The sequence below is a fragment of the Diabrotica undecimpunctata genome, chromosome 7, assembly GCF_040954645.1.
Source record: "Diabrotica undecimpunctata isolate CICGRU chromosome 7, icDiaUnde3, whole genome shotgun sequence".
NCBI lineage: Eukaryota > Metazoa > Arthropoda > Insecta > Coleoptera > Chrysomelidae > Diabrotica > Diabrotica undecimpunctata.
The window spans coordinates 194,361-222,017 of NC_092809.1; the positions used below are offsets into that span (position 1 = coordinate 194,361).

General features: G+C 30.8%; 2 protein-coding genes across 2 annotated transcripts in view; one reads left to right on the forward strand and one right to left on the reverse strand.

Moving 5' to 3' along the window:
* Window positions 1–27,657, forward strand: part of Swip-1 (EF-hand domain-containing protein D2 homolog Swip-1) — an 81,433-nt gene that overhangs the window by 39,687 nt on the left and 14,089 nt on the right. The gene's annotated exons all lie outside the window — the stretch shown is intronic.
* On the reverse strand, window positions 10,856–27,371 carry Ero1L (endoplasmic reticulum oxidoreductin-1-like protein). Its single transcript, XM_072536574.1, has 6 exons — window positions 26,966–27,371; window positions 18,279–18,417; window positions 17,630–17,852; window positions 17,244–17,371; window positions 15,968–16,243; window positions 10,856–14,443 (listed from the first exon to the last, which is right to left on the reverse strand). Exons 1-6 carry the CDS (start codon window positions 27,185–27,187, stop codon window positions 14,025–14,027), a joined length of 1,407 nt encoding a protein of 468 aa, XP_072392675.1. The 5' UTR covers window positions 27,188–27,371; the 3' UTR covers window positions 10,856–14,024.

Below are 27,657 nucleotides of genomic sequence, written 5' to 3' on the forward strand. Positions count from 1 at the left end.
TCAATTTGGCTCTCAAAAACTTTGTTTTAAAAATATATAAGTAGGTACCTTTTTGAATATATAAACACCTAGTTTTGTCTAAACTCGTTTAAAAGGAATAAATCTGTTTTTTTTTCCGTACTGAAAATGTTTTTAAAGAATTAGTTACACTTTAATTTGAATCCAATCCTGTTGACATTGTCTTAGATAATTAATATTCCTCATTTAATTTCTTTGTCCCAAATACCTATAGACAAGCATGTGGCGTTAACTTCACCAGACAACTATTCGTACTTGAAATAATTCTTAATAGCACGTGTTTACCACACGCTTAAGTTGCTATTTTAATTTATGTAAATAGTATACAGAATGTGCCTGACGTTCCACAAGGTTCCTCTTGAAGATATCGGCTAGTCGATCCTACAGGAGGTATCCGATGGTCTATAAATAGGAATATGTCTTGTTTCACCTCATCCATTCTTTTATGTTTATTGATAAATAAAATATCAGTTGTAGTTTTTAAACATAAATGATAAATAAAATGAAAACATTTTTTAATGGTTTTTTTATTTGTTGCACCTATCCATGTACATACAAACATCTCGCACTATTGCTTTCTCCTCGAAAAATATCAGTTTTTATCAGATAATGTATTTTTTGTATTTAACCTTGATGAAAGTAACGAAGGAGCACAAATATTTACATCCTTCTAATCAAAAAAAAAATATTTTTGAATTACATCAGGAACAAAGAACAGTTAGATTTTTGTGGATTAAAGCTCACATAGGGCTTGAGCATAATGAGTATGTAGATATATTAGCTAAGAAAGCCATTGATTCTGGTGTGAAAACAGATTATAAGCTCTGCATCCCAGATTTATTTGTAACAATCAAGAATATTGTAAACAATCAGTGGAAACAAGAATATCATGAATACAGTCAACACTCTAAATCACAATATGCACTCATACAACCCTCAATCCCGAGTGAATTTTGGTTTAAAAATTACTCTGTTCCACGTAGATACATTACATCTATTATCAGAATGAAATCAGGACACGCATGTTATCCGGCTCATCTGGCAAAATTTAAAATTTATGCGAAGTTTGTCAAAAAGAAGCAGATTTAAACCACATTTTCTTTGAATGTACAAAATATATACAACAAACTGACGACTTAATAATAAAAAATTTAATCAAACATAAAATCCTTCCACCCTATGACATTTGTTACCTTTTGTCATTAAATAACAAAAATGTATATAACTACTTAACAGAATTTATTTCGAAAAGTAACCTCAATTTGTAAGTTCAGTCAAAAAAATAGTAACCTTTGTTTTATCCCATTTGTTTTAAACCTACTATCCGTGACCCTGTCTAGTTTGTGTTTTAATTTAATGTCTTGATGGGTCCCTAGACGAGAAGAGAGTAACCATGTTTGTTCCATTGGTAATGTTCCATAAATATATTGTGATAATTATTTTTTTTTTTCTTTTCTTTGGGAACAACTTAAAAAGTTGTGACTGGCTGAATGGCAAATGCCTATGCCACAAAAAAAACGAAGGAGCAAGGATAAGAAAGTTATAAGCGCTAAAGGACGGCATCAGGTGGGCCTAGTTACTTCCAGGGAACGAGGAGAATTAGTTACACAAGTCAATATTATCGCTGATAATGGTCATTTCCTTTCACCTGTATGGTTATTCCCGAGACAAAGGTTTGCTCTCTTAAGAATGATCCCTCTGAAACGGAAGCATTGGGTTTAGTACATTGATCAGGATGGATGACATCAGATGATTTTATTAAAGTTTAATTGAATATAAAGACATTGTCACGTTCATTGTTCCAAAGAAAATAAAATGCTTTTAATAATGAACAATCATCAGTCACATTTGTCTATGGAAGGCATAGATTATTCAAGAGAGAATGAAATAATCATATCGACTTTACCACCTTATACATCGAATAGGCTACAACCTTTGATAAGTCTGTTTTCGGGCCGTTTAAAACATTTTTTAATCAAGGGATTGACGCTTGGATGGTTGGACGTCCTGGACATACGTTAACTATTTACGATTTACCAGCAATTTGTGCCAACGCTCGGGACCAAGCCGCAACACCATACAACATTAAATTTGGTTATAAACATAAAGAATATGACCGTTTGATAGAACTATATTTACAGAGGCAGATTTTTTGTCATATGTTACAGATAGGCCTGAACCCATACCAAGTGAAAATAATTTAGAAACTGTTGCAGGTCCTAGTTCCTGTTCTTCAAATAAAATACAGGCAGAAGAACACAAGGTGGAGTATATGAATAATCTATTAGAAAAACACAATACAGTTCCTTTGAATATGAGTATGAACGATACATTTATTTCTCCAGAGAAGATGCTGCCACATCTAAAAGCTTATTATTTTTTTTTTGTATTTTTGATAAAAGCATGTAGAGAGATTTTTTGTATACTTAAATTTTATTTCAAAAAAATTAAGATGTTATAGTAAAAATTATAGAATTTTTAAAAGAAAGTTTTGATCAAAACCAACTCATCTCACGAGAATCGTAAAAAATGGCAAAAAACGCGCCACGTTAATTTATTTACCGCCTTTATAAAAACTGAGTTTATTCTCGGCAAAATACAAAAACTGCATAAGAAAGTTGCACTTTTTGCCTTTAAAACTCATCTTGATTTTTGATAGGACATTTGGATCAAAATATATTGAGTTTTTACCGTCGAGCTGATACGAATTTTATTGAACATTGATTCCAAAATTAATATTCTCTGCAAAATTCAGCTTGTTCGTATGATTTTTAGTAAACCTAAAATGTTTAAAGTTGATAATGTCAAATCTTTTTTATATACGGTCTCATTAACCACAACCGCACGCAATAGTTTTTACGTACCTATCATTATTGTCAGCATTATGAAATAATATATAAAAAGGTTCCTAAATTTATTTACGTAGGTATGACTATTTTGTTACTAGCGGAAGAACGTAATTCTCCTATTTCCGTGATTACTGCATCATATTTGTAGTAAAGTTTCCCATTGATTCATACGTCAAATCTTTACTTGATCCTTATCAGTACCGGTGTTGCGAATTTTAATGTTTATCAAATAAAAAAAATCTTTGATCTTTGTGACTAAACAAATAGCATAATATTTTAAATGTTACTGAATATTTTATACATGGGACTAAAATAGAATTGTAATAAACATTACAATTTGTGTTTTGTTTTAAAGTTTTGATTTTCAAGACAATTCTGAAATAAAGGCGTGACAAATTGATTTAAAAATAAACTTTACTTTCAATTGGCAGTGAAAAAATCTTGAAAGAGTTACTTGGCCTTAGTGTTAGCTTACATCCATATGGCAAATTATTAGATTATCATTATTACAAACGATATTCTGTTACCGCTGTACAATTACTTTTCCTCGTCTAACTTTAGTTATGTCCCAATATATCTGTCAGAGTCAAACGAGTTCCGTCAGACAATATGAAAAGTTGTTTTTGTTGCTGTTAATGAAAGTATCCTGAAAAATTAGTTGGTTATCTATGAAAGAATAGCAGTATCTATAAATTTAAGGCATGTCGTAAAATCGGCATGTTCAAGAGAATGAAATATATTTAATATATAAAATTTAAAAATTAATTTCCATCAAGTAACGATCGAATCCATCACATAATCTCTTCTATTGGTCTGCCTATTATTCCGCATTCTCTATACCATCTTTTTACTTTATGCCTCGTATTTGCGATTTTTTGCATCTCCTAATCCTTTTTACTTTTATTTATATATTTATATATTTATTATTATTTATTTTTATTCACTTTATGAACCTGGTAGATTACTAGATGGGCTGTTGTTAGAAAGCCTACATTAGGAAGGACATCTGGGCAAATCAAATAACAAAAAATCCGAATGAAGAAATAGGCTTAGGAAGATGTTATTCGAAGAGTTAATGCTAAGAACTTAAAATAATAAAACTAAAAACATTATTTAAATAAAAATCGTTTTTTCGTTCAAATAAAATTTGGAAATTCCGTTCCATTGTGTAGATTGAGGTTTATTCGGTGATAATAAGTCAAAAAATTCGGTACAATCATCCGAGAGATAAAACCATCCTGTTATTTATTATTAATATAATACAATACAGCAAGTAGATATGATCCGAATATTGGTTGAATGTAATTAATATTTACGAGTATAGACCACTGCGGATCTGTGAACAATCTACTACCTTTGGATGTGGGAGGTGGCTTTTGGATTTTTGTAGAAAAACTTGTATGATAACTTAAGTAATCATTAAACAAATATGCAAAAAAGTGAAAAATATGCATTTCTTTTAGAAAATATGCCTTACATATGCATTTTTTTTTTATAAAATATGCATAGTGTCAATGAAAACATATATTTAATAATGAATGTACAAAATTATTTGGTTTTAAAACTATTTCTTTTCAAAAATTACCAACAAGAACGTCACCTACCTCAGTAAGTTTCTGGAAAACCATTGTTTTTTGGATTATTGTTTCAAATTTTTGAAAAATATCTTTTCCAGTGTCACTAACATTTTAACAAGCTGATCTAATTTCTTTTATTAAGGCTATGCTTTCACCAAGGACAATTTGATGATTCTAATTGAGAAATAGTTTTTTGAAGCAAACTAAAATTTGATTTAATGAATGATATAGATAAATAATGAAGATCGTTGTTTTTAAAAATTAATTTGTTAAGCATCTAGCACAGATTGAAAACTTTCATCCGTTAAAGCGTCAATTATATTTTTTAAATCTACGAAATAGTGCGAATAGAAAAAAGCGGCTTCCGCGGAAAGCGGGAAGTGGAATATTTGGAAGCATTTCTTTATAAAGTTGAATTCGTATAGAAGATTTGAGGAAAACTTTTTTAAGCTTGATATCAGGGAGTTTACAAAATGAAACTTTTTTCTAATTTCTTTCGCAACTCTGTTGATTCCATGTGTTAAACGTAAGTAATGTGTATTAAGTTGGTATAAAATATTTTTAAATTTTGTCCTGCCTCGATCATATATGGTGCAGCATCGGATATAAAAAGCAATAATTTATGGCCAGGAACGGCTGCAGGAAGAAAAAAATTTTGATATTTCTTCTTGTACAAAACGTGATATTGTTGCAGAGTTGTTTTTTTTTCTAATTGCTTGCATGAAATTAAATAGGATTTTGGTAGGATCTGATCGCTTAGAACACCAATCATTAAATGAGCAATATATCTTCCTGACGAATCAGCGGTTTCGTCAACACACGTAGAAGTAATTGTCACTAATATTAGTTTTTACATTATCTATTACTGATGAGTATAACGAGTTAACATGGTTTCTGTTTACAGTCCTTTCACTTGCAATATTCTATTAACAATATTTTTTATATTGTTAATATAAAGAGAACTTAAGTTTTCATTGGATAATTTTGAAAGCAGTATATTTTAAAAGATTAATACATGGCAAGTCTTCATTAAAAGTATCTTGTTCGTTTCCTTTTTTCTAACTTGATCGAAAAGACAGACACCGAAGCTTGATATTTTTCTTCAAATTGGCTAATGTGTAAAGGCATTAATACAAGTGAATATAAGGATTTGATAGAGCTGTATAATCGTGATTCTTTTAAAAAAAGCTAAACGTTAAATGACTAAATATAATGCGAATACTGTCTTTTTGTGTTCTATTCACATCTGTAAAACGAAAATATATATAAAACGATCATTAGTCCATCTAACAGATCCCTCGAGATACCAGATACGCAAACGTCAGAAGTTGGTTTGTTACACCGTTTTAATAACGTTAATATTTTGTATAATATATCAAATATAGAAAATATTAAATATTTAGTACTTACAATTTTGCCCCAAACTGAACAATAAACTTTGTCCATTTCCATACGTGTATGGATATGGACAAACCTTTGTAAGGCTTAATCAGGTTTAATAGAACCTTTGAAAGGTTTAATCCTAGTAGCGACACTAGTTATTTTCGGCATTTTAAAATCAAAATAGTTAACCAATTAAACAAGCTCGACTGACGATACTTAAGTTATCACTTTCACTTTTGAGACCAAAATAATTTGCAAAATGACAATTCTATTCATACCCCACGCAATAAACTTTCGAAACACCCTTTTATTATGGGATTCTAATCGGTTACCTGCTACAACAATACCAAGAATATTAGGTAGTGTCTGTAGGTACTATCGGTAATATTGAAGACTGAAATATTGAAATAAAATAAACATTGGAATTTCCAGTTACTTAAGCATACCATTATCTACGGATTTAAAATCCGCAATTCGAAATAAATTGATGTGTATGCATTTTATGTATAAAGATACAAAATCCATAGATATTTGCAAAAATATGCATAATTGCCTAAGTCTAATAATAATTGACTTATCCTCCCTATCAAAATTTTGCCAAGTTTGGGTATAAAAGCCACCCTTATTAGCCTCCATGTTTTTGGTATGTGCTACAGTCTTAAGAGCGTAGGCGCAAAATGTCGGGCTAATGCTTTTTAAATGCATTAATTTTTTTTCGAATACTGAGAAAACTAATAATTATTTTTGAAAAATTTAAACGCAGAATGAAAGATTACATTATTACCGAGGGCCGAAAGTCCCCGAAAACTTCTATAATGTTTATTTTAGTAAGTTACAAGGGTGAAAAAGAAGAGAAAATTAAGTGTGATTTTTAATTTCAAATATCTCATTTAAAAGAAACTTTTTGTTTATTCTAAGGGACTTGCGGCCCTCGTAATAATGTAATCTTTCATTCTGCGTTTAAATTTTTCAAAAATATTTATCAGTTTTCTCAGGATTCGAAAAAATGAATGCAATTAAAAAGCATTTGCCCGAAATTTTGCGCTTACGCTCTTAAGCTAGCCTGCAGTATCATACATAAGTTTTTGTCCGGACTCGCTAATCTATATTGCTTAAATGAGTTTATTGTCCATTTGATTTCGTCCTGGTCCACTTTTTCCTAGAACCATAAGTCATGGTATCCAGACCCGTCTGCAATGTATCTATAATAGTGATAGGGATATTATTTGAAGAGGTAGAAAAAATGAAACTTTTACTGTGTTAATAATTTTACTCTATTAATTTTAACAAAATTTATAATCTATCATCAAATCAGATGTTTCTTTAAATATACTCTTCTAAAATTTGTGATAACTAAAAATATAGCAGCTCTGAATAATTTTACATGCATTTAATCATCTTGTATAGCTATCTAAAATTAAGCTTTCATAAATATTTAATATATAAGTACGGAAAATATGATCTACCTACGTACATAAATAAATTAAAAAAATATTTACACCATTTTTCTTTAGCCATGTCTAAAATCACTGGGAAATGTTATAAGTGAAAAATAAGGATTATGTTTATGTAATGCATACCTATGTCGAATTAACTCGTTACAATAACCTGCAATGCGTTGCAATATGTTATGAGGAAATTTCCAGTACCAAAAATAATGAGAGAAAACCAAAATTTTATTTTTGCTTTTTAATAAAAAAAAAACTGAAGGTAGAGACAAGATATTCATGCGACTCTTAGTAAGTAACTAATCCTTGTAAAAAGCTGAAACAATTATTTATACCGGAGAATTAAAGTCAATGGTGATAACTCAACATTTTAACTTGTGTGGACAGAGTTCAATTGACTGAATCATCAAATCTAATCAAATACAATGAAAAAGACAGATAAGATTTGATTTCACGTTCAAAGCGTCTATGTATCTGTTGATACGTATTTCGACTTAATAAGTCTCATCAGAACAGTTATTCATAGCCGTTCTTAACGTGAAAAATAATCTTCTCTGTCTTATTAGGAAGCAACAATAAAATGGCTTCGTTATGGACGCAATAGCGACATCTGATAGAAAAACGAAACTATCTTACCGATTTTTATAATCAAATACATTACCCAAAATTTAATTCTATTATAGAGGCAGTGTGATTATTTCAAATACTATTCTGTATATATTCAATGTTGTACTACATCAACAAATATTCAAAAAAAATTTTAGATCTCTAGACTAAGCATAACCTCAAAAAAAAAAACCAAAACGTGTTTATTCGTTTTTTGACGATATCTTCTTTGGTTCTGATCAGCGGAGAAACTTTTTTTTCAATTTGTAGGGTTTTTTTTGTGTACATGTTTTTTTTTTGAAAATTTTTGGCACAAATCTTTTAAGGTTTTTGAAATTTTTAAAATTCGTTTATATAACTATAAATATAGTTGTTTAAAATTAATTTACTGTTCACGACTGGAAATTTTTTTATGTTATATTTTACAACGTAGGTACTGCAATACATCCATAATCCTTTAAATCATATAACTTTAAAATAAACAAAAAAATGTAATATAACAATTATATAAAAAAAAAACATTATCATCACTCATTTAGTTTTACACGCCTATACATAAATTTTGTAAGAAAAATATATTGCATACGATTTACCCGGTTCACTTATACTATACTTATGATTTCTTAGCCACTGACGATAAAATAAAATAGATGTATTTGAAGTTCAATGTACCGTAAAGAAACGATTTTTTTATTTAACACTTTAACTGCCAGGTCAATTCAGAGTAAATTTTGTAGCGAGTCTTCTGGACCAAAATGTTTTTTCTTTTCTTCTTAATTATTTTATTTGTGTTTGTTTTTAGTGAAACTCATAAAATCAGATTAGTTTATTGGTTATTTTTGTAAAAATTGCCATGCACACGGCCTGTGATTGTGAAATTGTTACTAATGTCTAGTTGCAAGTCATATGTACCACAGATGGACACTAAGGTCAAATAGTCTCTTATCTTTCCAGTAAGAGGTCACACGTGTTAGATGTTTCAGTTTGTTATTTACTTCCGAAGGTAGCGTATCGTCGACTTCACGATTGGAAAAAGTTAATATAAAGCACAATAACAAACAGCTCCGTTCTTTAGAGTTGGAATTAGAAGTAGAAAAGGCTGCCGTTGAATTAGAGAAGTTTAGAAAAATGAATAAGAGATTTTTCTGATTATTTGGATTCTATGTATAATATAGATGCAGCGTTGACGAGTGGGTCCATCAATGAACTTGTAGCGAAAAAAAAAGAGAAAAATTTTGAGAAAAGGTTTGAGAAACGTAAAATCCAATATTTCTACAGGAACATCTCGTGTTGTCATCTCGAGTAATGGAGGAAGAATCAGACAGTTCTTTGATTTAAGACATGATTTTTTGGCAGATATTGTTAGGCCAGAAGAAAATTATTTACAAGATTCAAACTGGGGACCTGTTTCCAGAAATTTTGAAATTTTCGATTGTTCTTTGAACTTTGGCATTCCTGAAAATTTGAAAAACGAAATGGCTGGTAAGAATGAACTGTTTGTCTCAGAAGATGTTATAAATATGGTTGCCCTCGAAACAAATAGGTATGCAGATCAACAAATTCTGACTGTACTAGTAAAAGAAACAATTACGAGTCACGTTTTAATTATTAGAAAGAGACTTACAATAAAATGCGTACATTCATACCGCTCCTTCTTTTGATGAGACTAGACCCAAAGCCATCATTTTAGCTGATTACCGGCGCATTTTCGCAAATTTCGTTAATACATGCCCCGAAATCGCTTCAAATTGCTCTTGTACATGTTTCATTTAGCATACAATGGCGAGTGTCCTGAAAATGACAAGAGTTCATAAAATTATGTCGACTAATTTTCATCGATGTATGATTCCAGGCTCAACTTTTTGCATTGATAAAACGATGATCCCATTTAGAGGCAAGTTATCTTTTCGACATTACGTGAAAGGAAAACGTCATAAATTATAGAAACGATTAAACGTTAGGACTCTTGTTACTGACAACTGGTATACATCAGTTAACCTCGCTGAAATTTTGAAAACTAGATCCACTCATCTTATAGGAACGTTGAGAAAAACCGAAAAAAGCTTCTCAAAGATGTTGTAGAAGCCAAACTCAAGAAAGGGGAGATCATTGCCAAACAAAACAAAAATAATATTGTAATTATGAAGTAGCGTGAGAAGAGAGACATAGTTTTTATGTTAACAAAACATAGAGACGATATGATAGAGGTAACGCATAGGGAAGGTCCTAAAAGAAAATCTGCAGCCATTGTCGAGTACAATAACGCAAAGCGTTTGTGGACATGTCAGATCAAAAGAGAGCTTACTCAAACTGTTTACGAAAGTCTGTCAAATGGTACAAAAAAGTGGGAGATGAGATGATTACTGGTACTTCACTGGTAAATGCTCTAATTATTTTTAATAACATCAACCAAAGCAAAATGCCAGTTACAAAATTCAAAGAAAATGCGTGCATGCAACTTCTTCAAAGCATTAATCTACCCTTTAATGCATAGTTAATTTTCAGTTTATTATCCCTTCGAAACGGTGTTAAACCTGTGTCCAATATATGTACACATGGCAGAGAACTAAAATTGCCTGTGTCCATATATGGTACTTGTGGCAGTTAAAGTGTTAAAGCGCCTACTCTTGTTTTCCGAATATGTTTTAAAGCATTCTAAAACAAAATTTAAAACATTCTATTACAAAATTGTGTCTGCAGGATATTGTATATTTTTAAACGATCAACAAAGGAAAGGTTATGCTTATTATTCTTTTTATTTTAATATATGATTAACAATTATTTTGGTATTATTTCTGAATCATGATTTTTATCACAACGTTGTTTTCCATTATTGACCAAAATGTGTTGACAAAAATACTTTATTGTTGCTGAATTGGAAAATAATTGCCTTTCACTTATTGATTAATATTATTGATTCATACAACTTTCATATATTTTTATATTATAATTTTGACTCATGCCGCATCAATAATTGAAGAACTACAGTTTTTAAAGTCAGTGGTCCCAATTTTTAATCTAATTAATTAAGCAAAAATGTCATGGATAAATATGGCATAACATTTGAATAAGAACAACATTTTTTTCAGCAAATTAATTATTATTAAATAAACTTGGGACACCTTTCACATTTTTTCTCGATGAAGATAGCCTCAAATGAGTTTGACAGAACGAAATATTGGTGTTTGGCAGTGTTGTTGTAATATTCAAAATGAAACATATGCAATCAAAAGCAATAAAATAAAAAGTAAATAGTTTTAAAACAGTTTTTAAAAAGTAAATAGTAAAACGTCAGTATAAATAATAAAGTTAAAAAGACATCTGTTGCAATCTGGCAACAGGTGGTTTGAGGGTTCTGTATCTATTGCCAAATCTATCCGCAAATCTATCAAAAACAATTGCCAAACAATTTCTAATAATTAACTGCAATTAATATCGAAAGAAACAAATATTTATTCGTTTGTATTTTATATAAATTATAAAATTGCAGAATCCATAAAATAATATAATAAAAATGTACTTTTTAAAAGTTTTCTCTATTTTTATTTGAAGTATATAACATATTATGTACATTATAAGTACATGGCAACACTGCCAACGAAAATATTTTGTTCTGTGATTAATTGACAGCTAATTTAAGACTATCTTCATCGACAGAAAATGTGAAAGATGTCCTAAATTTGTTTTGGTATAATGTCTTACCAAACCATCATTTTTAATAAGTTATTGGTCAACTACGTACATGCAACACATTTCGAAATAATTAATGGACAACTTAATTCTACAAAATAAACAAAAAATATTAAAAGAAAAAGTCAGGTCACCTGTTATATAAATTTTTTCCCTATTTCACTATGTCACGCCATAACTTGAGAACGACTTTACCGATTTCATTCTCTTTTTTTTTGATGTTTTTATGTTAAGTTTTTTAATGCCGTGTAAAAGGTTCTTACGTCAAGGAAATTTAAGAAAATTGCACCGAAAATTAAAAATTTCATAAAACTTAACGATTTTTTAAAGTTCGCGCATTTGACATTTACCACAATGCAGTCGTCGTGACTTTTTAATATTATTTTATTTCTTGAAGCGTTTTACATGTTTTCTGTTAAAAGGGAACATCTTCAAACCAACATAAAAGGCAAAAAACGCAAAAAAGTCTGTTTGAAAATGGCACGAGTCCTTGACTTATGCCCCTTTCTAATGAGATGGAATGGAAGCTTTAATCAATGGACTTATGTCCTTTTCGAAATAACGGATTCAATTCAAATGTCGTATTGTAGATAAGGATCTGTGAAAAAACGACAACATTTCAATTTGAGAGGTGAAATTCCTCCAAGAGATACGGGAAGAGAAGCAAGGGAAGGCCAAGGATGGAATAGTTGGAACAATCACTGAAAATAGGCAGAGACAAAGGAAAACAAATGAAAGAACTAGCTAGGGACCAAGGGATGGAAGAGATGGGTACAAAAAATCACTCAGACGCCCAAAATGTGCATTAAGGAGTTCCCGAGAAAGAAGAAGAGATGGAATTCCGATTTTTGCATAAAAAATTATGTTTATCACATAATTTTTTATAAAAATTATAAAAAACTTATTATACTCTACCACTGTAGACTTACTGACTTTTTAAATAGAATAAAGGCTTTTCCAATATTAACCATGTTTCTCAGCAATCAAAAATAAAAAAAAACTTGTTTCTCTTGCCATACTTCGGCAAGCAAACGAAGAAAAAATTTGCGATTAAATGTGCAATTGTGCCAATTCAAAAACTACATAAAGCACTGAAATTAGTATTTCCACCACCAGAGAAAAATTAGTATTTCCACCACCATTCCCTTCTGCACGATTACATAGACAAGATATCAACAAAAATAGCCAAACACATAAAAAAGAAAGGAATAACACCAGCTTTTAGAACAAACTACAACTTGGGCAAATATACTAAAAACAACAAGAGCCAAAATAAAAAGCACTTACGCAGTGGTGTATACAAACTTAAATGTGGCGACTGTCCCAAAACTTACATCGGTCAAACTGGTAGAACTTTTAACAAACGTTTAGCAGTACATAAAAGGGTTTTCAATAATAGAAAAACAGATTTTACATACGCACTTCACCTTCTCGATCATAATCATTCTTTTAATGACGAATTTCAAATTATTCACATCCAAAATAATTATGGAAATTAACAAATTAAAAAATACAGACATAATTCTGAATGACCAACTTGAGACAAACAGTTCTTCCCTCCTCAACCTATTCTAGTTTTAATAAATATATTTTATTAAATATTTTATTTTTATTTAATATTTTAATAAATTTTGTGGAAGTTTTGAACACTAAGTTTTCAGTGTTTTATTCTTACATTATAGCTTTATTATTCCAACTAATAAATAATTGACCATTAACTGTTAAAAATGCGGCTTATAATCTCAGATAAGTGACATTTTTTGGAAGATACATATTATATCAATATACAAATTGTGAAAAGATATAGAAAGCGAAATAAGTGAATGTAATAAATATGTTTCCACAATATGTAGATTTTACTAAAAATATAAGTATCACAATAATATAGTTTATGCAAGATTGGCTTGAAAGATTTTATTGAAAAACCATCTTGTAAACTATGTAAGATGATATTTCTAATTTTTTGAAAATCTATCAATTAAAATATATGAATATTGTCGTCTTTTTTTCGGATAAATGTATATGGAACAAACAAGCAGATTCATGTTAAAAGAATTTATGAGCATATTTTGTTAATATGCTCATATTAACAATAAAAGAGCTAGATTACTGTTTCGGAGATAGTGTATTTACAAATATATAAATATCTGATAAACTTTTGCGAGTACTAGGTACTCCAAACATTTTATGTTCTATTTAGACCTTTCCTTCCTGCAGTATAATATGACTTTTTGTTCTACTTGTATTGACTAGTATACATTTTTCTTGTAAATAATATTTTTGAATATGTTTAAAAAAATATGTGTACAACTCTTACTAAACAGACAAATTTTTCATGTTGTATTTAAATTTAATAAATATTTTGGCAACACTTTCAAATATTCTAATACTGTATCCCAGAATGTACCGTAGCTTCTTTTAAATTTACTACACTTCCAAATTTTGCTCAAATGTTATCTCATGCTGAGCATTTGCCTAAAATCGTCTATTTTGTACAAACTATTGGATAACCTGCCGAACGCGTTCACTAACGATACAATCTCGTTCCTCTGTAGCTGAAATTCTTTCTTATTATGCGCGTCTAATGTCCTCTTGCCTTCTACCCCGTCGAATTGCCCACTGAAGAGTATTTTCAAAGCAGTGCCTAACCCCTGGGTCTGCAGTTTGCCCCATAAGCGGCACTTGTCGCACCCGACGCAGTCCATGATTCTCGTAATATTTCGGAAGTGTTGTTTGAATTCATATTTCAGTTTTCGTGCCTGTTCACTGTTCCTGAACATCGTAGTCTCGTCGAAATGATCCGGGAACAACTTGATTACCTTCAGGAGGTCTTTCATCGCCATTCGTGTATCCCAGTCATTTTGTTCATCACCTAAAAGCATACAATAGATAGATACGTTTAAATTTTTACATAATAAACACTACATGTCATGTCACAATATAAATAAGTCACTTATGTATACACAGGCTGCTATATTCGTAAAGTATTGGTTAATCTCTTTTGGTGTTAAGTTCAGATTGGACGTAGTATTTTCTTTATAGGTTTCTTTTTTAACAATACTCCACATTGTTTTACTTTTGTTAGTGGATTTGTTTATTATGTTAGCATAAGCAGTACGTTTATACAGTATAATGATAAATTTGTAGTTCGAAAATGAGTTCGATATTACTACTAGGGCGGTTTTGAGGTCACTGAACATAAATATCAAGACAGCGATGTTCTCCGAGGCAGCTGGTGCTCCTGGATTTGGTCTCCTGGAATTTTTTTTTGGAAATCCGATACAAAATTAGTGCAAAATTGTTACTTGGGGGTTTTGGAATCGCTGAACACTAACATCATGTCGGAGATGGTGTTCGAGGCACCTTGTGCTGATTAAAGGGCTGGTCTTTTGAAGTTTGTGCATCGGAGATCATCAACGTTATTATATTCGTAATCAGCGACCCCAAAATACCCCGAGTAATGAGATTGCACTGATCTTGTATGTGATATACACAAAAGTTTAGGTGACGAGGCCCTTTCCTGGCACCAGTTGCCTCACACGTCATCGCCGAGATGATGTTAGTGTTCAGCGACCCCAAAAATCCCCAAGTACGGAGTTCGCACTGATTTTGTATTTAATTTTCCAAAATAAATTCCAGGAGACGAGGTCCAGGTGCACTAGGTGCCTTAGAGTTCATCGTCGGCATGATATTCATGTTCAGTGACCCCAAAAACCCCCAAGTAGCAATATTGAACTGATTTCTGTCAATTATTTCCGAATTACAAAATTATCATTTTTCATCACTTCGAAATGCACTTTGGAAAATGCATTTTCCTTGTTCAATAACGCAATTTTCATTTCCACATCATCATTTTTCTTCACAAAATTTCCTGGAACTCACATGAAAAGTTTCATTGAGATCTAACTTACTTCAAAAATTTAGTAGGCTTCAAAAATTTAGTAGGTTTTGGGCTGTTTATCGCCTATGTTTAACGACTATGTATATTTTACTACAAGTTTAGTATAATCAAGTAGTAGTAGGACCTATAGTGTTCTATGTGTCAGAAACTTAGATCGTTAGGCAAAGAAGTGAGGATAAACTACATAGATCTGATCATAATGTGTGGAGAACCTAACCTGGTAACGGAAATCAAGGCAGCCGAGATATGTCAGAAAATATCCAGAAAGACCCCGCCTTAACGGTATTCACGATGATCTGAGGAAGGTGAAAGTCAAAATATGGCTTTAAATTTTATTAATAAACACGCATGGGACTGCGTTTACTATTCCATGTAGTGTATGGTCGCGCGATCGTTACATTAGCCCGCGATAAAAAAAGCTGTGCTTCCAAAACGTTGTAGGACAAAGAAAAGAAAAACAGAGTAATACATCTTTATGAAAAAAATGCGACTTACCTGTATAATACCCTTCTTTTTCTAAGTACGGTGCCGCTTTTGCTAGAGCCCTTAATTCTACCAGATAAATAAAATACAAATTTCTCAGCCAATTCGGTCCTTCTCCGTTAGTATTTTCCGGTGAGAATCTCTTTTGGAATTCTTCCAAATTGGGTCCCCATTTCGCTTCAGGTTTGCCCAGTCCGAAGCCATTGGTTTTAGAAAGGAGATAATTCGAGCACAGGTGGACATTGATACTGGCATGAAGGCCGGATATTGATCTGTAGAAAACTCTCTCTGAAAAAGAATTTAATAAACGATTATGTCAAAGGCCTATGACTATGTATAGGAATTCTTTGAACACAAAATAGAAATCTTTTGTACACAGAATTTTGAAAGTAAGGAGAAAGCTTTTAGTAAAATATAGGGTAGATAATAATCTTGATGTTTAGTTATATTGTTACATCGAGACTTGTAAACAAAAAGAAAGGGATTATTCATGAAATTGGAAATACCAAATGATATAAGGTCATGACGACAGCGAGTCACTGAGAAAGTATTGAATGTGATTGATTGGAATTTAAGGTGTGGAGTGTATGATGATGGAATCTGATTGGTAGAAGCGGAAGGTAACGACGCCAAGCCGATTTTGCGATGCCCGGAGGCGATTTTAATGTGTTCTGAAATTCTGAAGAAGCTGGTTGTTTTGTTGCTCCATAGCCTGCAGTAAAAGTGAGCAGAGTTGCTTGTAAATAAAAATTGTGTACAGTGTTTGATGTATCTGTGTTACAAGCCAAAGGAGTGGTAGCAGTTCAAAGTGGAATTTACATCCTGTATTAAGGAAAACAGGTGTAGCATATATGTAGTGCCAATCGGTGAAGTGAAAATCCTTTTCGATTAGTCAGAAAGTGTGTTCCTGTGGGATAGGTGTTTATCCAGGAGGTATTTTGGAGAAACTGTAGCTGCGTTAATGTGTGTGAAACTTTCACCAGCTGAGGAGAACAGGGGTGTCTGAAGCATCCAAGAATACGAGCAGTAGATGGTCAGAGCACAGTCGGATGAGAAAATGAGCCAATAGAAAAATTGTGTAAATAAAAGGTCAGTCTGATATACAATAAAAAAATAATTTTTTGTAACACTATGATAAACATAATCAATCAATTTAAATATAGTTTTGATAAAGACTAGGAATACCCGTCGAAACATCAACTAAATTAAAAAGCCTTTAATAATAACTGAAAGTCTTCTCAAAAAATATAAACTTACGGTTCAAGAAAATAAAATAAACAATATTTACCTTCTAAGCAAAGTTCATTTAACTTGTTGCTTTGTATATACGGATTAAAACTGAAAGATTTTTTTGGCCGGAAACAGTTTTCTAAATATATACTCTTCCATATCCTGTGGGCTGATTCACCGGAATATCTAAAATGTGAATATATTTTTTAAACATCTATCTATATAAAAGGCTAGGACGAAAATTCAGTGTTTGTCCGGTAGGCTACTCCACCTAGGAAAGAAATCTGAACTACCAACATCTGACGTTTCAATCATATTTTGTTCTTGAAACGATCCATTTAATTAATAATACTAATGCAAGAAGTTTATTATTTTAAAAATTTAATTTTTAATTCTTTTGAAAGCCTGTTGATCCTAAAATAAAATGTCGGTAAAATTACTTACCCTGTATATCTCTCGGGATTAAGTAACAAATCGACATATTCGGCGTTTTCGTCGTTGTTGTCTATATCACAAAAATTATCGAGGGCGTCGTCGTACGCTTCCCACAATTGCATGTCTTTTTGAAGTTTTTCCGAAATTGTTTTATTTAAGTAATCTAGTTCATTGTGATGTGCTGCACAGCCTTCGTTTTGCTGCTTGGAATACTTATCACTAGGATGAGGACCTAAAAATGATTCAGTATTTAATATAAATACCTAAAACTTTGATTGTTGAAGCGATGATTTGATTAGTGAGTTGTCCGTTGTCTAGTGAACAATTATTGTTAAAATACCTGGTAGCAGAAAGAGGACGAAGAAATGTTAAGTGTTCCAAGATTAGAAAAACATGCAATATTTAAAAGAATACAAGAACGAGGATACTTCAAAATTTTGATAAACAACCATTTATTAGGACATGATGTTAAGTGTCCACAGTTCTTCCGTTTGAATGAACTTCAGTTTGATTTTGTGTTAAGTTTAGTAAAAAGGGATATGAAAAAGTTGTCTACAAACTGTATTCCATATCCAGTGTCTCCTTCCAGTGCTTATGCTATGTTGTTTAAGCAAAGCTGTTAGTAATTAAATAGATGTAAAACTAATTATTTCCTTACCTACAGGTACTACTTTCTGGTGTGAATTTCCTTTGAGTCCTTCTGGAATTTCCTCTGGAGGACAAGGTTTCACGTGGCAGTCTCTCATAGCGCATTTGCTATCGTCTACCCAAAACGGACATGGTCTTTTTAAATTTACCTAAAATATCAAATAATTACTTAATACTTTCGTGGCAAATATTAAAAATAGTTGGATCAATTTTTTGACGAACTGACCACTTTTAATTCACATTAATCAACTTGTAGTGGTCTTTAACTCATGAAAATTTTTACCCAATTAGTGCTTTGATTATTAAAGGTTTTTATTTAAAAAACAGATCTTAGAACTTTATACTTTTATTATAAATCGCTGTCAACTTTGACCGATCATAACTCCAAAACTAATGAATCGATTCATCTTATTTTTTCTTTTTTGAAGCGTCTTTCGACGCACTTTTAATATCTGTTTCGAAAATTAAAATAGATCAGCTATTGATAAGTTATTAAAATTTTTTATAAGCCTAAAATTTAAACAATTTTTTTTAAAAATTCCCTAGGCTCTTCTAATCGATGGATTTTAATTTTTCAAAACGGGTTTGAAATCTTGAATGCATTTCAATTGTTTTAATTTTTATCCTGCATAATTTTGAAAATTATTATAAAAAATAGATTGGAAAATTATTTTACAAAAACTATTAAATCGACTTTAATGAAAATTTGTGTGACGATTAAACAAGAGTTTTCTTTCCCGGAATATGAAGGTCTTAAGTTTGATTTTAACCTGAAAAATAAACTTATAAAAAACCTACTTATTAACTGTTTTTTTGTGTTTTAGTATTTTTTCAATAATAATAATAATTCTTAAGATTTAAAACTAACATTGTCTTACTTATGTAAAATTTAATTACACAATTTTTATGTCCTATACAAAATTATTCTAAAACTAATAGTTCTTAAGATATAATATGCGAAAAAAGGAGGAAAATATTGAAGTTTTTAAATATTTTCATATTTTGTTTAATAAAAAATTAAGTCCACATTTTACAACTCACGCATAGTGTTAAAGTATTAACATATCACCAATACCTCATTATTTTTGTTACAATTATTGTTAAAACACGAAAATATATTTTATTCATTTATATCTCATCTCAAATAAAACGAGTTTTTTCTCTAGCCCGTTTTCCGTTGAGACGCCTGCTAAAACAGGTTGTTTCTTTTGGTATCTAAACACACTTCGATATTATGTTACCGCCAATTCTCCTCCTCTCAATATAAAAAGTTATAATTTTTACGACCACAACTGGTCATAAATGTTTTTCGCTAATTGTCTACCTAGAACTGGGCAATAATGTTTATTTGTTCTCGAAACTCGTAAAATGATAATAAATTTTTATTTTTATTGTTATTATTATGCAGTTTCTTTGTAAATGTATAGAAAAAGTGACTTTTTAGAACCCACTGTTGGGATTTTTAAAATTCTTTAAAACTGTTGAAATTTGGTGGCTATTTTTGCTATAAAATGTTGGACTGGAGCGGCATGACTTCGTTCTCGGTCCCCGTGCCGGACAGTGGGTACATCACAGACTCCTCTGTCGATCCTCACGTGGGATAGTCATCCCAGCGGCACCAGACTCCGTTCTTTGTAGAAAATTGAGCAGTGTATTTTGAAGGATAAATACTTTTTATTGACATACTGTCATTGTCACTGTCAAATCTTAAAATTTGTCAGATAACTTATTCTGGTCAACCTCAGAAAATGACTCCACGTACTAGCAAAGAACTAAAAACAAGAATTGTAACGAAATTAGAAGATGGTTGGTCATTATCTGCCATAGCGAACCATTTTGAAGTAAGCAGCACAACAGTTTTTAATATTAATAAAAGATGGAGAGAACAAGTAACTCTCGAAAGAAAGCAAGGTTCTGGAAGACCCAAAAATATTTACAACTCATGAAGATCGTACGCTTTTGGAGAGATTAGAAGAGAATTATTTTGAAGATACGAAAACTGCAAGAATTATATCAGTTTCCGGGAAGAAAGACAACAGTTTGGCGCAGAATTAAAGCATCGCATCTTAGGTACCGAACTGCAGCAAACTGCAGCGAAAAAACAAGCTCTTACATCACAACAGAAGCAATCAAGACTTATATTTGCTTTAAACCATCAGCTACAAAATCAAGATTTTTGGGACAGGGTAATATTTACAAATGAGAAAATGTTTCAATCTTCTGAAAAGGGCAAAATTGGGGTGTACAGATCAGATAATAATAGATTTAATCCTCTTTATGTTGATAGATATCGAGTAGCTGGTCATTTTAACGCCACTGTATGGGGATGTATTTCATCTAGAGGAATGGGAATGGTATGGAGTACTGATGGCAGGTTTGTGGAGCAGACTTATCTGAATATTCTAGAAAACATCATATTTCTCAGTGTAGAACAGTTGTATCCAGAAAATAATTTTATCTTCCAACAAGATAATTGTCCTGTTCACACTGCAAATATAATAAACCAGTGGCTCCAGAATAACAACATCGAAACCTTACCATAACCCAGCGACAGTCAAGATTTAAACCCGATCGAGAATGTGTGGGGGGTTATTATAAAACGGTTGTATCGGGATAATTTTATATCTCAAAATGCTGAAGAGCTGTGGCACGGTATACAACAGGTTTGGGAAGAACTCTCTGAAGAAGACAATTTCATAGTTCCTTTCACGCAGATGGACCGAAGACTACAAGTTGTTATCAATGCTGATGGAGATATTATAAAATATTAATTTTATTTTTAAATGCCTAAATTTAGTATAGTTTTGGTCTTACAGACCCTCACTTTCTTTCGAAAGTTTCTTGTTCCCTACCTTTTTTATTAATAGAAAAACTGTGGTTCTGCTTATGTTAAAATGTTTTGCTGCCTCTGCTAGTGCCCAGTTATCTTTTAATTTGGTTACAATTCTTGGTGTAATATATTGTTGAGTTAAGTCGTTTGTTTTATTCCTTAATAATAACAACAACCCTATTTTATGTAAAATCTATCATTTATATACTCTTTATAAAATGCAGGAATTCAAATTAATAATATCAAAATTTAGACCTTAATAATGATTGACCTAATGATTAACGTAACATTTGACCTCTCGAGATTTGTGTAAAAATACACCCGCTCCACGTAAACTTTTTAGCAGATAATTTTAGTAAATATTTTAGCTTTAGTTAAATAAGTTTGTAAATAAATATCTTTGTAACAGTGCAACGTAAAATAAAGTGCCCTTAAATTCATCAAGCATTATTATTACAAGATTTACATTATTATTAAGATTTTCATATTTAACAACTACAATTTATAAGAATAAACTGTAAATTAATTAAAAATACTTTATAATTGACATATCGAATTTCAAGATGGAAATATTAACGTCAAAGATAAAATATTTTTAAATAAAATTGTAGTTTTAAAATATAGTCAATATAAAAATATTACAATAGCATAAGGAGTTTTAGTGTTTTGAATTTAAACACCAGTAATTTGCGTCACTTAAACGGTAAAAATCGTGATAACAATTGTTTGTTTTATTGTTTTTTGTTGCATACATTTACAGTAAAGTTACAATTTATATCTATAACATCAATTAGGCTAATAATGAATTTCACAACTGTCTCGGGACTAATGGAAGAAGTCAGGGAGTGGTAAACCTCAAATAGCAACGATAAAGAAACTTTGTAAAGAATTGACGAAAACCACCTCTACTAGTACCTGGTATATGAAAGCTCAACTATTATAGATGGTCTCTTCAATCACTGTTGCTTTTACTGACATATAGTTTGATGCTGCAATTAGAAAACTGGTTGAATGTTTTTTTGTCTTTGGTTGTGCTATTAATGAAGCAACGTGCCAAAAAATTTTGATTGCATTTAATAAATTGACTCACCCTAAAAAACTTAAAATACTGCGTTTCTAGAAGACTTTTCAATCGAGGATACACTTTTAGATTGTTAAAATGGGCGACGTTTTCAAAATCCGATCGGCATTCGTCCATCCTGCCGAAAAGATGACTTAAAAAGTGACTTTTGTCATTGTTTTTAACAATATGTTGAAAACAACGAACACGTAGTGTACTAGTAACGAATATAATTAATGTATACCTACAAACAGAAGCGAGCATCGCGGAAAAATGACACCAGTATCGTCAGTCGTTCCTATATAATTAGAATGAAATAGTTTTTAACCAATAATATGATGGTTTCGGTTCCATGAAAGCGCTTTTTGATAATAGAGAATGCCTAGTTTAAATAAAAATTATCAAAGTGTAACATGAAACTCGATCAATCCCATGTGGGAGATTTTATAAATATATTTTTAATGGGAGTGTGTAGGAACTTACGATTTATAAATTATATAAGTAATTGTTTTGACACCATAAAATAATTGTTTTAATAATGAAAAAAAAAGACAAATAAATTGAACTGAATTTTAATCACATCTTAGTCTAAAATACCGAAGGCAATTATTGTAATTTATAAATTTTATGGTTCAACGAAAGTTTTCTACAAAATTATACCCAGCACTCGGTACCAAACGAATTAAATATATTCAGGAATTATACAGTCAAAATTGGTGATGGAGATACTTGGTTTTCATTTGAGGAAAGAAACAATGAACAATTGAGAAATTTTATCTTGGAAGCATTAAGCTACGAAGAGCAATGTGAACAATTAAACTTATAGTTCTAGAATAGGTTAATCTAATTACTATTTTAATGGGAATATGCCACAGTTCAAGTTTAAAATAAGTTTATTGACGTTTCAATTTCCACTTTGGAAATCGTTCTCAAAATACAAACATTAATAAATTAATAATTAATTTTTTAATTAATTTGCGACACAATTGGTCTGATTTAGCATAATTAGAGCCGTTTTTTTGATTTTTCTCTTTTTACGATCTGTTTCTTTTAGGACTATACTTGAATCGTTCCATTGAACCCTATGTCGTTTTCCCATGCGTGTTTACATATTTGAGATCTATCAAATTCTCTATTTTTAATACAAGATTGATGTTCATTTATTCTAACATTTAACGGCCTTGAAGTTTCTCCTAAATAAAACTGATCGCATTCACAAGGTATTTTATAAATGCAATTCTTTGTTCTTTCTTGTTCATTATTAGTTTTAGTTTTAGATAAAATAGATCTCAATGTGTTAATTGTTTTGAATGTTGTTGAAATGTTGAATTTATTTAATAGGTTAATCATTTAACAATAGTGTTTTTCAACAGTGATCTATTTTTTTCTGGTCAGTGGGTCTTAAATACTATCATGTTCTTTTAGTATGTCCAGTAGGTATAATTTGTATAGACCTAGAGCTGAAACCTAGGGTAAATATTGTCTGTATTTCTCTTGATTAGGAATTTTGTCGATTTTTTCAGTGACAAATTTGATGTAAGGAAGAAAAGCTTTCATATGATGAGGGTATCTTTGGGTTGAGATTGAGTGGGAGATTGATGTCTGCAAATGATCCTGTTTATGTGATTTACGCGTTAACCGTTTTGGATGAGGGCTTGTTTTAAACTAGAGAGCTCAGCGGGTCTACTTGCATGATCGCAACGGCCTATTGATCTGGAGACAAGGGTATTAATGACTGAATTAATTTGTGAAGGTGGATGATGAGAGTTGGCATGCAAATAAAGATTGGTATGGGTGGGTTTTCTATAAACAGATCAACGAAGTGTATCCTGTAAAGTCTATCTTCTTCCAAGAATTCTGGAATGGGTATCAAGTACAACTATTTATAACAGGACATCTGAATACTACTACTACTACCATTCCGCTTTATCAAGAAGTTGAAGTGACTAAGTGAGGCATATTTATTGAAGCAGCAATATAGTGTGCGGAAAACATTGAGTCCGTTGAGAAAGTGTTTATTTAGTCGGATGTATCCGATAAAGAATGCATTAACTTGCGTTGCACAAAATATTTTAAAGTAAAAAAATACGCGACGATTTCATTTTTAAAAAGGTTGTCAAACTGTTTTTTTTGTGGTATATCTAAGTTAACATTAAATCTAATTTTATTTGCTTTCCAAGAACAACGAAAAAACCAACAAAATGTGGTCTTACATTAAGTGATAGTACAGAACTAGTTATATTATATTATAAAAGTATAAAGAAATTTACAGAATAATAGTTTTAAATAATTAAATTTTTTTGTTTATTAGAGACTTGACTTTGATAGTGACAAATATCGTAATGAAATTATATATATGAATATATATCTGCTTTCTGTAGTTTTCCGGCTTTGACACTGCGTTGAATAATTATAGTTCTGAGAAGAACCATTGTTTTGACTACGTTTTAGCAAGGTCGCATTTGTCATTGTCAAGTCAGGTAGTAAGGCTGCTTGGTGGTGCTTAAAGTAAACTGACTCTCCCGCGATCTTGGCGCGCTTCTTCAACGGTTTTTGGCAAAGATTCTTTTGATTGGCATTGTGTATAGGTAGAAGGGGCCCTCAAGATAAACTATATACGAAACTGCCTACCAGAAGGGTCAGTTTACTTCCAGTACTAACACAAAGTATGCTACCTTGCCAAAACGTCGTCAAACTTGGATAACAAGAGAGAGCCCGTGTAATTTTCAAGTATATATATATATATATATATATATATATATATATATATATATATATAATCTATAAAACACTGTTCAAAATAAGTCACTATATGAATCTCCTGATTATATATTCATAAATAAACAGCTCTTTTAATAAAGATGATAATACAGAGATAATATTTTTAATTTATCAAATTCATATTATCTACAATCAATCAATAGATGTTACCCAAATATTATCCACCTACTCAGTTAAAATGATATACTATATGAAAACTTTTTATAAGCACTTGAACCACATTACTTTTTCATTTAAAACCCATAAAATTAAGATTAGCTGGGGAATTTCAGAATAATTTGTGAAAAAATAAACATGGGAATTTTATTTATATATCAAACAAATTATCAACAATTGGCAAATCATCAGTAGTTTTTAACAATACATTCTTGAAAATATTTCACTTAATAGCATGATAGTTTTTTGTAAGGTTATTATTGAAGTGGATGTTTTTGGATTTTGATATTCAACATTGTCAATATTTTCAGTTGTATGTTTGGATGATTGCCCAGTTGCAGTTTTTCAACCAATTCTACCAATATCTCTGAAAAACTACACAGAATTTACAGACTTTGTAATCAAAAACTAATTAATTAACAATAACAAAATCCACCCATGCATCCTGAGACTGAATACTGTCATTCACTATTTACTTTGACATCCATATAGAATTAATATTCAGTATTTTTTTATTTTTGCTGTATTAGATACCACATTTATATTTAATTTTCTGATTATTTATGAAATACATGTATACACACTTTAAACTAAATTATGAGAGTCAATTTCATAGCTGCCTCTAATTATGGTTTTTTTGATGAAACAATATTTAGTGAAGATGAAGATAGAATTGTAATAGCTCGCACATTTCTAAGAATAAAATCATTCTTTTGTATCCATAGCTTACACCTAAAATTATGTCAAATAATGATCAAATGCTATATTTGGTCAGTGTTGTTACATGACACTGAGACAGAGACTCTGTCAGCAGGCTGATACAGTATAATCTTCTGGAGGTGGTTGCATAGAAGAATCCTCTGAAAACCCTGGACAGTAATGCAGACTAACAAAGCTGTGTTAAATCTAGCAAATGCTGTTCACCAGTCATTAAAAACTATTAAAATAAGACAAATGTCGTACGCAGGGCATATTCTTAGAGGAGACACCAGTAAAGAACCCTTCAGCTTATCAGCAAGAACATGCTGAAGAACAAACAACTCACCGATCTAATTGTCAATCTTAGAAGGAACTAATATGGCACCAAAAGAAGAAGGAACTTAATTACATTACTCAATCACTCTCTCATCTACACTATGTAGATGATACTGTAATATATTAACCTTGTTGTTTTAGAATCAATAGTTAACAATCACATATTTAGGGTTCAGTTTAGAGTTTCTTTTTAGAAAATTCTTTTAAGAAGTATAAAATCTTTCCTATACTCTACATTATTCCATCCTTATAAACTTTCATCTATTCACACTTATATCATTTGCACAAGTTGTGTAATAGATATTCTTTATTATCGAAATAGATTTACAACAAACAAGCTGCTGTTGTTTTTATTAAAACATATTTTTTTATATGTTCAGTTACCTATACTGTCCTTACTTTCTTCATTTAGTGGATGTGTGAATAAGCTGGAGAAATTGTATCAATATTTTCTACATTTCATACATTTAAACATTAGTTTTATGCCCTTAATACATAGTTTATTATAATTATTAAAAAATTATGCACAGTGTCTTTCAATTGTGGATTCATGTCTTTTAACACATATTCAACTTTCACCATTGTGTCTGTTTTCATTTTATGAAAGTCTACACTTCTGTCTGTAATTAATTAAACAAAAAACTATTGCTTAAATTTATTTGCATTTGGAACAAATTATATTACTTCTTACTGTATTTCTTATAATTATTGTTCATAATTCACCCATTAATCTAAATAATTTTAAAAAAAACCAGAGGATGTATCAGTTTGTATTATGGTTAGTATCCCAAGAATATCAGTAGAAATATTTTTTCAAAATACTAAAAAAACTTACCTTATAAAACCTAAAATAATCTTTTAGTAGCAAACTCTTCAACCTGGGGTAGACTTTGATATTATTAAAATGATCCACTGTATCAATATTACAGGTGCATTCATCAATGTTACCGGATAATTGGCAAAAACATTCTTCTTGTTTATCAACATTAAAGTACGCCACACACTGTCTTAGTACTAAAACAACGACTAATAATTTTATTACACTATTTGTAAACATTATGGATAAGCATTGCGGAAGAAATTTAACCGAATTAATGGAGCTCTTGTTAAGATATGAAGTGGTTAATTCATTTTTGGAATTTTGATTGACCTACTGCCAATGTACACGTGTGATAAGTGGATAAACGTCAAAATTTATTCTGTTGCGACGGCGCGATAAGATTACGGGTTGGAGTTGAGTGTTGGAGTGGAACGAAATATAGAACAGAGCTAGAGCGCATGGTTTGTTGAATTGAAGCTTTGTTGCCAGATTTAATATATTTTCTTTGTGGAGGTGATTGATAAAATAATTAAAATTTTGTTATTGTAGTATTTATGTAGTTCCATTATTTAGGTTTTAAATAATGTATGACAGGATATTTGGTACCTAAGTTTAAAATATTTTTGGAAAATCCTTGTTTGTGGTATTTTAATTTATCGTTGTAAAATAATTCGGATTCTATTAAATCATTGCTTTATTAAATCTTT